The sequence below is a fragment of the Ruditapes philippinarum genome, unplaced genomic scaffold (assembly GCF_026571515.1).
Source record: "Ruditapes philippinarum isolate M1 unplaced genomic scaffold, ASM2657151v2 ctg76_1_1_1_1, whole genome shotgun sequence".
Classification (NCBI taxonomy): Eukaryota; Metazoa; Mollusca; class Bivalvia; order Venerida; family Veneridae; genus Ruditapes; species Ruditapes philippinarum.
In genome coordinates, this window is record NW_026858000.1 from 108,128 (window position 1) to 120,963 (window position 12,836).

Here is a 12,836-nt window from a genome sequence, read left to right on the forward strand (position 1 = left end):
GCTTGGTTGATGTACTTAGTAGTAGTATATCAAAGTCTATTAAAATTTATTAACATTCTGATCTAATTCATAAGATAAACTTTCAGTTGAAGAGGTAGTATTTGATTAAATAGTTATTATTTTCCAGTCTTAAATGATACATAGCAACGGAAGTAATATTTTGCACATGCGCCTTTCGCGTATGGCGGGAAGAAAAGGCCTGGTTGATGTACCAAGTAGTAACTTTAAATAGCACGGTCCGTTTGCATTATATATACAAGATACGCTCTTTATATTCATACATGTGTTTTTATTATTATGTTTTCAAATAATATGTGTCTTACTTAGTTTTAAGTTTTTCACTGTGTTAATTTTGTAAGTTATTTTTACTTTTTAAATTGCAGATTAAAATGATGCACTGAGGAAAGAATTATGTTTAATGGTAATTAAAATGAATTGTATGAATATTCAGTATATGTGTTAAGATATATGTTAAAATTGTGATAATTAACCATTCAATCATTTCTTTTACATGTTATATTTTCTTTGATTGTGTTCTTTTGTGTGTGTGTTTAGAAGGCCGCATTGTAAATAAGATGTTGCAATCTGTATATGTCTTAATGTGTTACCTTCGGTAAATAAAGTTATTATTATTATTATAATTATTATTATTAGTATCATTATTATTATAAACAGGGTCTTTCAAATAGAATAGATTCGACGAGTATTTGAAAGACCCCGTGGTAAATAATTTGAAGTTTAAAATGTATTCGATAGAAAAACGAACAAAACCGATACGTACTCGTACAAAGTGTTATGATTTAGGCGTAATTAAAGTAAAGAGGGACACCCGCTAATGTTACTAGAACCATGTTAAAAAGACTTGTAAAGGATCATAGGCTAGTTGTGAAATGCAGCGAAATGATGCAAATTATGAAACACCTTAATACTAGTGCAAATGAAGAACAACGAAAAGCGCATAGATTACATCGAAGGACATACGCACTTAAATGGCTTAATTACAGTGTATGTGTGGCATGTGGAATGTCAAATTAAAACCGTTCGGATTCTGTATTCATAGATGCATCGACGACTATAGTCGCAGTCATGTGGCTTGAAGTAGCATCAAGATATAATGATATAAGACTTCTACGAGCAGATTATGGATCAGAAAACATTAGATTGGGCCTTTTGCAACCGTTATTCAGATATGCATCAACTGAAAGTATGACCGGATTGAAATGATTCATGTATGGAAAAAGAACATGAAACCAGAAAATTGAGTCATGGTCGGGATGCTTCGCAAGCTTGAATTTATTGGTGGATTAATTCTTTTCCAAGATACATGTATAAAGGGTTCGGGACTGTCCGATTTTGAAAACCCAGTGACAAAGGAATGTCTGGGAATCTATTTTATGAATGCTATGCAAACAGATTTGGATAGAATCGCATATTACTGGAATTCGCATAATATTCGACTGCAAAAACGGTACGCTGAATTGCAACCGGGTGAAACCAGATGTTCTGTATTTTGTCCCTGAGCTTACAAATGGATATCATTTTATTTCACCTGCGGAATTTAAAATACTTCCATATTTGCCTAAATTTGTACGGTAAAGTTTGCTGTTAAAAATTTAATTCAAGACATTGTAAACATTTAAAAACCTGATACTTGAGTCACTGTCCATCAATACGATGCTTTACGACTTTTCATACAGCTTTAATGCATTTTGGAGAAAACTGCATTAACGGATTATCAATGAAATATGTGTCTTTAGCATTTGTCAAGAAAGCTCCACTTGCCCTTTCCAATTTTTATTTAAGCGATTATTTGTTTTATTTTCATAAGTAAAATGAACTGTATATAAATTGTGTTTTGATATAATGATCGACTACGCAATTGCTGATATTGTCATGTGATGATAATTTGGTCTTAACGGTACTTGGGAAAGTTCAATAAAGGATAAGTCTGCATATCATTTGAGATTGAAAGTGTCAACAACTATATATAGTTTAATTCTAAAAATGTGTACCATCGTATAGAAATCAACGTCACAGTAACTTTTAATTATTTGCACCTTTATAGTTGAACCCTTCGCTATGATGTTGTTGTTGTTTTTCTTCTCCCTTTTTCATTTTTTGTATGACCATTTGAAAATACATGTATTTGGTTCTTTTAATTTTAATATTAATAATATGAATATATGGATCAATATATAACACACTTTATTTCATTATATTCCTTATATTTCTGATAATGTTTTTTCCTGTTCTTTTTTGACGTTTTCCCCAAACTTAACACAACTGCATATCAAAATATTCTATCTCATGCATTTGTAACTATTTGAAACAGAACTGGTCAAATAAGAAAAAAGATCCATAAAACACTCAAATGTAATGGTACCTTACAATGATACGATCATCTAAATGCATGATTTGATTTGATTTGATTTAATCATATTTTATTGCTTGAAACATGTACATGTAACATAGAGATTACATTAATACAAAACAGAATACAATACGAATAAGGAAACATGTATGTTAACAGTTTGAAGCAAATGGGTTGGGCCACAAGTTTTACCAACATTAATGAAGGCCCTTCCCAGGCAAGTTTAAATAACAAAATGTTCATTATAAAGATACAAAACTTGTTTACGTAATTAAGGCGAAGAAACAAGAAAATATATGTTTTTGTGCATCATAAGAGCAATATTTACAGTTTGCTTCTTTATATATCTATATTGATATAAAAGTATTTAGATGACAATATTATGAGAGAAAAAAAAACAACAACAACAACAAAAATTGATATGAGGTTTAAATATCATGAAATAGAAAAAAAAATACACATTCTAAAAACATGCAAACTTCTGTTCACCTTTCCTCTGAAAAAAAATAAAACCGGTTTCGCCTCCATTTCCGTTACTGGACCAGCATATTTATAAAAATAGAAACACGGAGTTATATTTAATTATCATTAAGATATATTAAGTTCTAAAACGATTCGTATTCTTTATATATTTTTGAACATGCCCAAAAATAATGTCATTATCTTCAGGCGACAAGTTATCAATTCCAAACAGCAGTTTCTTTACACTTAAAGGATGATATGGGCGGGTATTAATGAATAATTGATGGCGCTGTTGATGAAATAACGGACATTTGAAAAAATAGTGTTCTGCATCCTCTATGGTATATCCACAGTCACATTTTTGATTATCACGTAAGTGGTTGTAAAATAAGTCGGAGTTTAGGTTACTACATTTATTACGTATTCTTGCATGATGGACCTGTGAAAATCTTTCACCAGAAATGAAGAATGGGAGAACTATTGGGGGTTTAAATTTTTCTTTTAGATTACGTTTAAAAGCTGATAATGAGTCTACAGTACGAGAATGGGTGTCCAAATTGTTCCAAAGTTTGATAGATGAAGGTATTGTAGATTTAGCATAGATTTCAAGCCGGCGTGCCATAGTAGCATAGTCAGAATTGTTTCTCAAATTGTATGTATTTGCTTCTAAAACGGTATTTGGAAAAAGTTCAGACAGATAACAGGGTAATTCTCCACGGCTATGTTTATATACCAAAATTAATTTCTGCATGTTTCTTCTGTCTGATAATGACACCCACCCTATTTCTTTTAGTAAACGTTCTATTGATACAGATCTTGTTAAGCCAGTTACAATTCGTGCAGCGTCATACTGAATTTTGTCTAAAAGATCTTTTTCATAAACTGTGCAGCTATCCCAAACAATCGATGCATATTCAATAATTGGTCTAAGATAAGATACATGTATATATATTTGATTCAAAGTTTTCCGTTTAAGCTTAAACTTTAACATACGCATAGATCCTAAAACTTTTGTGGCGGAAGATGCTATATTTGTAATATGTTCATGCCATGAACCATCTTTACTAAATGTAATACCCAAGTGTTTATGGTTGTCAACAAACGTTTAGCGTGTATAATCAAAGAAAAGTGAAGGTACGTTCACGTTTTGTCCATTAAGAGAGAGAAATAATACTTTTGTTTTAGTCGGATTAAATTTAACAAGCCATTGTTTTGCCCATTTTGATAATATATTTAGGTCGTCATTTAATGTTGATTCGATATGATTAATATTATTGGAACTAACTGATAATGAACTATCGTCGGCAAATAAACGGGTTACACTAGACAGAGAATCTGCAATGTCGTTCACGTAAATAAGAAAAAGTAGAGGTCCAAGTACTGAGCCCTGTGGCACGCCGGCATTAATAGTTCTTTCCTCAGAAAAAGTAGATCCAACGAATACTTTTTGTTTTCGACTTATTAAGTAACTAGACATCCATTTAAGAATATTGTCTGTAATTCCATATTGTTTTAATTTGAAAATCAAACCCTTATGTCATACACGATCAAAGGCTTTACTAATATCACAAAAAACGATGCAAGTCGATTTCTTGTCATCAAACGCTTTGCAAATTTGATTGTAAATGTCAATTAATTGATACACTGTAGAATGTCCAGGTAGGAAACCTGAATGATTTTTATAGATTAGATTATTTTCATGAAAATAGTTATAGATATACTTAAACATAATTCGTTCCATAACTTTACCTATACAACTAATAAGTGAAACTGGTCGATAATTTGACGGCATTGAGCTATCACCCTTTTTAAATAAGGGCATAACATTTGCAGTTTTCCAGCTATCTGGGTACATATTAAGATTGACAGACATGTTGAGTAATATTTTTAGGGGTTCACAAATAGTAAAACGAGTCTCCTTTAACATACGATGGCTTATTTCATCAGGTCCACTTGCCTTAATTATTAATAATAAGATTTGAAAGAACGTCAATAATATCTTGATTGGTAATGCTGAAACTATCGAGCTGTTTATTCGTCTTATATACTAGCGGTGGTAAAAAGAGTCATCAATAGTTGAAATAGATACGAAAAAATCATTAAGTGTATCGGCCTTGTCTTTATCAGAAAAGGCTAGGGAATTATCATCTTTTATTAATGGGGGCATACATTTACAATTTGGGGAATTTTCTTTGGCTAATAATTTAACCAGTTTCCAATATTGACGAAGATTCGTTGAACTACAATCACTCAAAGTAAATTCGATATTATTAAAGAACTCTTCTTTAGCATGCTTTATCATGTTATTAACCTTATTTCTTAAAGTTTTATATCCGACCCAGTCTTCGTATTTTCTGGTAGAAATAGCTTTTCGTTTTTGTTTATTTCGTCTTTTAGTGGTTTTCCTAATTTCAGAATTGTACCAAGGTTTATCTTTTGGACGGATAGTTGCCATAGTGGTAGGAATACACGTTTTTGCCAAATTTAAAAACTTATCTGTAAATTGTTTTGTTGCAGTATTAATTAATTTTAATTAATTTCTCAGTGAGTGTCAGAAATGACCAGTCAGTGTTTTGAATCTTTTCATTAAGTTGTTCGAAATTTGCTCTTTTATAGTTCCAGACTCGTCTTTTAAAAGGATCATTAATTTGATTTCTTGTTCTAATATAGGCAAATGTTCCAAAATGGTCACTGATTAACTTGTCTGTAGTATAAACACCCGAGAATAAACATTCTAAAGAAGACGACATTCCAATAGGATCTAATAGATTTTTGGGCGAGTAAGGAGAAATTCTAGGGGGGTTCAGTTATAACTTTTTTCCATTTTATTTAGGGAAAATAACACTGAAATGAGGGCCTGTCCCTTGCTCCATAAAGGAATTTTGAAAAATTAAATTTTTTATTTTGGGTTTTTTAATTTATTGGGGCTTCAGTCGCTTTCCCTATTTTTCAAATTGTTATTTTTTTTTATTTTAAACATAGTAAAGTTTTTCCCCTTGGGGCCCCAGTACTTTAAAAAATTTTCCCCCTTTAAAAATTGAAAAAAAACTGTAAAATATATCCCCCAAAAATTTAAGGGCATATAAAAGGTTTTTGGGAAATTTAAAGTTTTGAAAAAATTAAAAGGATTATTTTTGTTATATCATGGGAATAAAAAGTAGAAAAAAATTAAAAGATTTAAAAATTTTTCCAAGAATTTATATATTTTTCCCCTTTGAACAAAAAAAACGTAAACTGATAACTTGGTTAGCGTTACTATTGTTGTGTATATAAACCAATTCAAGAACATATCTGTGAAAATTAGCCTCCTTATCAATAACATAAGGCATTTGGCATATTTTTAAGTCTGCCCTTTGTCCCCTTCTCGTAAGAGAAGGGGAATCTTGTGATGTGTGTAATGTGGTCGCACGGTCACTTTCTTTCAAACATGTCCTCGATGCATGTATGTGGTCGCATGGTCGAAAATCTCTATATATATGACAACGTTAACAAAAGGCGTTTTGGTCCAGATTTTAAAATCCTAATCAGGAGAAATAAAATATTATTAGAAATTGAGAAATAAAATCTTGTTTAGAAGGAGTTTCAAAAGACTAAATACAGAATAAAAAGTTTTTTAAAACTTCTTACATGCAAATCACGCAAAGTTCTTTTGAACATTTACGCCATTAGCAATGTTACCATGAAAGGTCACTATTACCGACTCTTTTTGAGCGCAACAAGTACCTCCCTCTGAACCCTTACGCCATTTGCAATGTTTGCAGGGCTGACTCTTTTTAAACGCAACAGTAACCTCCCTTTTGAACCCTTACATCATTTGCAATGTTATCAGGGGAGGTCACTCTAACTAACTTTTCTGCGCAACAGTAACCTCCCTTTTGAACCCTTACGCAATTTGCAATGCTTTCAGGGGAGGTCACTCTAACGGACTATTTTTTGTGTGCAACAATTACCTCCCTTTGAACGCTTACGCCATTTGCAATGTTATAAGGGGTGGTCACTCTAATCGACTCTTTTTTGTGTTCAACAGTTACCTCCCTTTTGAATCATTGCGCCATTTACAATGTTATCAGGGGAGGTCACTCTAACCGACTCTTTTTTAACACAACAGTAACCTCCCTTTTGAATCCTTACGCCATTTGCAATATTTTCAGGGTAGGTCACTCTAACTGACTCTTTTTTAGCGCAACAGTTACCTCTCTTTGAACCCTCACACCATTTGCAATGTTTTCAGGGAAGGTCATTCTTACCGACTTTTTAAAAAAAAATTACGTAGTACCTTTTGAACCCTTACGCCATTTGCAGTGTTTGCAGGCTTGCCGGGTTTTAAACAAAAAGCAAGACTTGTTTCTGTAAACAAGTTTTTCAAAGATTTTTAAATTTTTTCCAAATTCAACCCTGGAAAAAAAGAGCTATCCTTTTCGAAGTTCAAATGTTTTTTCCCAAAGGCTAGTGCATTCGCTAATTTTTTCCCAGTGTCAAAAATGTTTTAAAATTTTTTTTTATTTTGGGTTTTTTTGAAAGGGCTGCATCTTTGAAAATGGGAAAAATTTGTTTCTACCATGTAGATTGATGAAAGTTTCCAGGAAACGTTAAGTTGATAAATTCATGTTTTTATTGTAGTGCGGCGACGTTTCCCATTTAGCGAATTTAGCGTTGAAATAATCTGTTTCCACTGCTTCATTTTGTTTTCATTTAAAAAGCAATCCAGATAAAAATTGAATACGTTATAAGTAGATGTTTCGTCTAGAATGCAATAAAAAATTAAATCAGAACCAAAACTTAGTTTTAAAGAAAAATTATTATATTAAGTACGCGAGATAGTTCTGTCGCCAAGGAGATAGCTCTAAGACGTGAAAAAAAGGCTAAAAATTTAAACTTAATTTAAACCCATTTTTTGGGGATTTTTTTTTCCCAGTTTTAAATACAGGAAAAATCATTGTTTCGTATTTTAATTTTTAAAATTGTCTTTTTTTGGTCGTTTTGAAAAATTTTTTCTTTAAAAAAACTTTTTAAAAAGGTTAAAATTTTAATTATTTCTATTTGAAAAAGGTTGGAAATTTTTCGACTTTTTTTAATAATTTAGTGAGACTAATTTAAGGGTTTACTGAAAACATTGAAAGGAAAAACGGGAAAAGTAAACATTTTTGTACATATTGCTCCCCCGGACCCGTTTAAATTACAAATACTTAAATTTGCTTGGGGTAACACTAACTTAACTTGGAGAACCACAACATGCACCAACTATAAACTCTTAAAACGATTAGTAGAAGCAAACGACCTGAAGTCTGAAGTAGTTTTTAAGCGAACCAATGCATGTGCTACCTTCGATATTGGCGTTTGACGTCTTTTCGAATTAACCTTTATCTAGGGCATATAGACCACATAACATATGATCTAGTTAACAACATGTATCAAACACAGTATTGTTTTAAATTTCGAAAAAAAGCAGACGACAATCATTACACGTAAAGAAATACTTTTTTATTAAGACTTTTTAATTTATCCAAGAATAACTGAAAAACCCATTCTGAAGCCAAAATGCGCATTGTACGGGGTTGTAAGCTGATATGGCTTCTGTGACCTCAGATAAATTTGCTGTAGTTGCTGGATACGGCTTCCATGATGACGTAAACGGTTTTCCAGTGCGTACAAATTCTAGAACCTCGTTTTAAACATTAGGGTTCCCATTGAATTTTACTATCTTTTTGGGAAAATTTTAAATTTGTATTTTAGGTTTTAAACCCAAAAAAAGCAAAAACACCCCACATATCAGGGGTAACGTGCGGGGAAAGGGTTTTCCCAACGGGTAAATTTGGGAAAAAGGGGAGGGTTTTTGATGTAACTACGTAACGAAAAAACCGGGAGAACAAAAAAGGGGAAACGCTGCTTTTACAGCTCATGACGTTTTTTTGGGAAAGTTAGTGGGGATACCCCTTCCCCATATTTCTTTAAAGTTGGTATTCGGGTTTGAGGGGTAGTGACTAGGGTACAGTTTAAGGGCTGTTTGTAGAACCAGGCGACCAAATGTTCCTATCGTTTCATTGACATGATTTTCATATTGAGTCCATGTCCAGTTGTTAATAGTCATGTCGCTTGGGTTGTAGTCTATTTCATTTGCACAAGACCCTAAAATATACATACATTTGTATTTTCATTTTTTATCAAATTGCAACTTCCAAATACTTAAAAAATTTATCTGACAGAAATATATATTAATAAGATTTAACACTTTTCAAGTTTTTTTAATTTTATATATACATATATAAGGAACTGGACAATGTGCATTTATGTTGAGCCAACTTATGCATTTACAATATAGATTTATAAGCATAATATTGATAATGACTAGTGAGTAAAGGTAGATTTATTTGCATAGTTTAAATACTGACCAATGAGTAAAGGTACATCAATAATGTTTCCCGTTCGCCCAGGCATCAAATGGTGCTTCAACGATCACGTTACCTACAAAGAACAAAAAGAAACAACAATATAATGCTTTCTAGGAATTGGCTTCAATGTGTAAAACGTTGCTCTGCTATTTCGACCCCTAAAACAATAATAAGAAGTCTCCGCCAAGGCTAGAGACGAGGTCCTTTGTTCGTTTTCCTTGAAATAAATGACATCGACTTGCAATTTGATAATTCAACAACTGATTGATATGCAGATGATTCTATTATAACAGAACTCAAAACTAGTACTTTCGAAATAGGACCTGAACTACAAAAAGACTTACGAGAAAGTGTATCATGGTGTATACTTTACTCTAATAAATCCAAATGCATGCTTACTGCCCTTAGATGTAAAAATAACAGCGATGACCTTATTAGTATTAAACTATTAGTTAATTAAATTTACTAGTCACTGCATTCAAATACAAATAATTTCGCATATTATAAATGATAAATTTCATTATTTACCATCAACAACTGCGATCGCTCCATCAAAATGATATTTAGTAGGCAAGTCCCCCTGGTCCAGCATTGCCCAATATGGATATTTCATCCACGGAACCGCAAACGTCACTTCCGCAGACGACATTGCGTATATACAGTCAATGTCAGAACAATTTGCGTTTGCAAGAAAAGCTTCGTTGTCAACATAGGCTTCTGATGCAGTTTTGTTTAACACAGGTGAAGCTGATAAAAGCCATGCTTTATGGAAAAGACCTTTACACTGAGGTGACGCAAGCAAGGCAAATATTGCTGTTCCTCCTGAACTTTGTCCAAAAACTGTTACCTTGGACAGAAAAAAAACAAACAGAAGAAAATGAATGCGATTGTAACACAGTAAACGTAAAAACACGTGAAGATGTTACACCTGCACAAATTAAAGCACGTGTACATAAAATATTTCCGATGTCTCTTCTGTGCCACCGTAGTGACACTGTTAGAGTATATTAAGTTGAGTAGATCGTTCCTAATTCAATTAATTAATATTTTCTGAATCATGATATGACATACATTGTTTTGTGTTATCTCAAAACGCTGAAGGAAAAGTGTGGGGTATTACGTTGATGATTCACACAAAGGTATAATTTCGTTCATATATTTTGATGACAAGTTCCATGTGAAAATACATGTCCTAAAATTAGTCAAGTAATAGCCTTGTCTAAGAATATTCTAACTTTTATAATTGCCTGAGGAAAGTGTTGATTGAAGTATTGGATATTGGTTAATGAAAAAATTGACAATTGGTTGATTAAAGTATGATTAAAGTATTAGCTCTTTAATTGGCTTACATGTATGTAACAATTGACAATTGGTTGATGAAAGTATAAGCTATTTATTGATGAAAGTATTAGCTTTTTATTGATGAAAGTATTAGCTATTGGTGGATGTAAGTATTGATTATTGGTTGATGAAAGTTTTAGCTATTTATTGGTGAAAGTATTGGCTATTTATTGATGAACGCATTGGCTATTGGTTGATGGACGTATTGAATATTGGTCGGTGAAAGTATTGATTATTGGTTGATGTAAGTATTAGATATTAAATAACATTAACCTATAGCTCTTCAGCGCTTCTTATGTAAAATTCTTCCAAGTATAATTTCCAATAACCGTAAATTATTACCATACCCAGACTATGGTATAATTTTCATCGAAGGAGTAAGTGTTTCTGGGCGGAGCTATAGGTTAAACAGATTACACCATTGGTGCGTTGACGATTTCTGGGTTTGCGTAAATTATACCATAATCACGTGACCTTTCCTTATGCAACCTCACTCGACTTCGTCTCGTGAGGTCAAGGCATAAGAAAAGGTCACGTGATTATGGTATAATTTACGCAAACCAGAAAATCGTCAACGCACCAATGGTATAATCTATTACATATTAATAACAATTTTCAAACAAGTAACATTTTGCATGATGAGTCAATTCTATATTACAAATTAATATACATGTATGTACTATTTGTAAAATATGCGCAAACGATAAAAATAAACCTTTGATTCAATAGCTCACCTGATTCGAATCTCCGCCGAAATTTCGTATATTTTGCTGAAAACCCCACTTTGTAAAACAATTTTCATGTTTCCATAAAACCATAGTTTACCAGATTTAAACCTGAGCTCCAGTTTCTGCAACATCTGGTAGAGCCAATGAAACAAAGGCTTGCAAAGGTAATTAAATTCCTCATACAGATGTTCAGTTTCGGCGGGCGAGTTTTTTTCCGTCGGATATATAAATGGCCAGTTTTTCCATTTCGAAAACTTGTAAGCTGCCTCCATGAATCCAAAATTACCGGCCCTTTAAACTTTCTTGGGGTTTTAAGGTTTTTTTCCCAAGGGGGGGGAGTATTACATTGAGGTTAAAACCAGCTTCGCTTCCGATTAGTGTTTTTTTCGGTTCAGGAATTTTCCGGGCTTAATCTGGAAGCACGTGTTCCCATATGCCTGTGCATTGAAAGTTCCATTCCAACAATTTCCCGCCTCCGGACTTAAAGCGGCGGGTGGCTTCCATCTTAGTTTGCCGACAGGTGGCGTCGCATAAGGAATACCTCGGAAACTATAAGCACCATCCTTTATAGCGCCATTTACTGTTCCACAATTTGTTTTAACACTTACATCGCCGTTTATGTGTACCAAAATACTTAAACACAGAACATTCAATTTAATAAGAATAATAACGGTGGCGTTCGGCATTGTAAACCGCAAATCTTCAAACTTAAACAGAAATATTCAAACTATCATGACCTTATTTGCTTCATAAATTTTAACGTGTTTCAAGAGGTCAATAAATTTCATTAAAGTTTTAAAGATGTATATACTATGGCGTCCATTGTTATCCATCTCACGTCTTGTTGAAATATAAGGAAGACAGTTAAACAATACGGCGCTATTTCATTTACAGACGGCAAAAATGACGACTTGCCGAGCGCTGTGCATCAATTCCAAATGATCACATTGCCTCGCATAGATATAAACAACACGTTTCGTGTGCGTGCGTGTGTGTGCGTGCATGCGCGCGTGTGTGTGATTTTGTTGTTGTTGTTGTTTGTTGTTGTTGTTGTTTTTTGTTGTTCTTGTTGTTTTCCTAGCTTACTAGTTAACGTAGAAAAACTTACTTTTTTTACCTGAGAACTGTTATATTTCTTAGCTTCAGTTAAAACTAACAGTTTAAATTTGTAATCTCGCAAGCGACCGATTTTTAGTTTGTTAGGGTTTCGAGACCCCTGGTCCAAAAAAGGTCCCCCATAGAAAAACTTTAAAGTAAAAGGGTTTAAAAATCGTTTTTTTTAAAAGAACATGTTTTTTCCCTTCAGATAAGTTATTTTAAAAAATGTTTTTAAACAAAACATATTAAAATTGATTTTTTTAGTAAAACAAATTTTTAAATGTTTTTATAGGCCTTTTTTGCGATTATAAAATTTCTTTGAGGTTTGGGAGGTGCCCCTTCCCCCCCGTCCTTTCCAAAAAGTTTTTGGCTTTAACAGGAATTTTTAAATTAAAAATATTTTTTCCCAAACCGTGTAGAATTTATAAAAAATCTCAGACCCCATGG

General features: G+C 32.8%; 1 protein-coding gene across 1 annotated transcript; it reads right to left on the bottom strand.

Moving 5' to 3' along the window:
• Positions 1 to 8,820: 8,820 nt before the first annotated feature.
• LOC132751762 (neurotactin-like) lies at positions 8,821 to 11,381 on the bottom strand. Its single transcript, XM_060742004.1, has 4 exons — positions 11,298 to 11,381; positions 9,751 to 10,069; positions 9,223 to 9,295; positions 8,821 to 8,959 (listed from the first exon to the last, which is right to left on the bottom strand). Exons 1-3 carry the CDS (start codon positions 11,379 to 11,381, stop codon positions 9,240 to 9,242), a joined length of 459 nt encoding a protein of 152 aa, XP_060597987.1. The 3' UTR covers positions 8,821 to 8,959; positions 9,223 to 9,239.
• Positions 11,382 to 12,836: the final 1,455 nt, after the last annotated feature.

Excerpts from the sequence above, each read along its gene's own strand:
- LOC132751762 (XM_060742004.1), bottom strand. The coding sequence starts at position 11,381 with ATGGTTTTATGGAAACATGAAAATTGTTTTACAAAGTGGGGTTTTCAG. Across the intron at positions 10,070-11,297 it reads TCGGCGGAGATTCGAATCAG|GTAACAGTTTTTGGACAAAG; the intron begins GTGAGCTATTGA and ends TTTCTGTCCAAG. Across the intron at positions 9,296-9,750 it reads AGCGATCGCAGTTGTTGATG|GTAACGTGATCGTTGAAGCA; the intron begins GTAAATAATGAA and ends TGTTCTTTGTAG.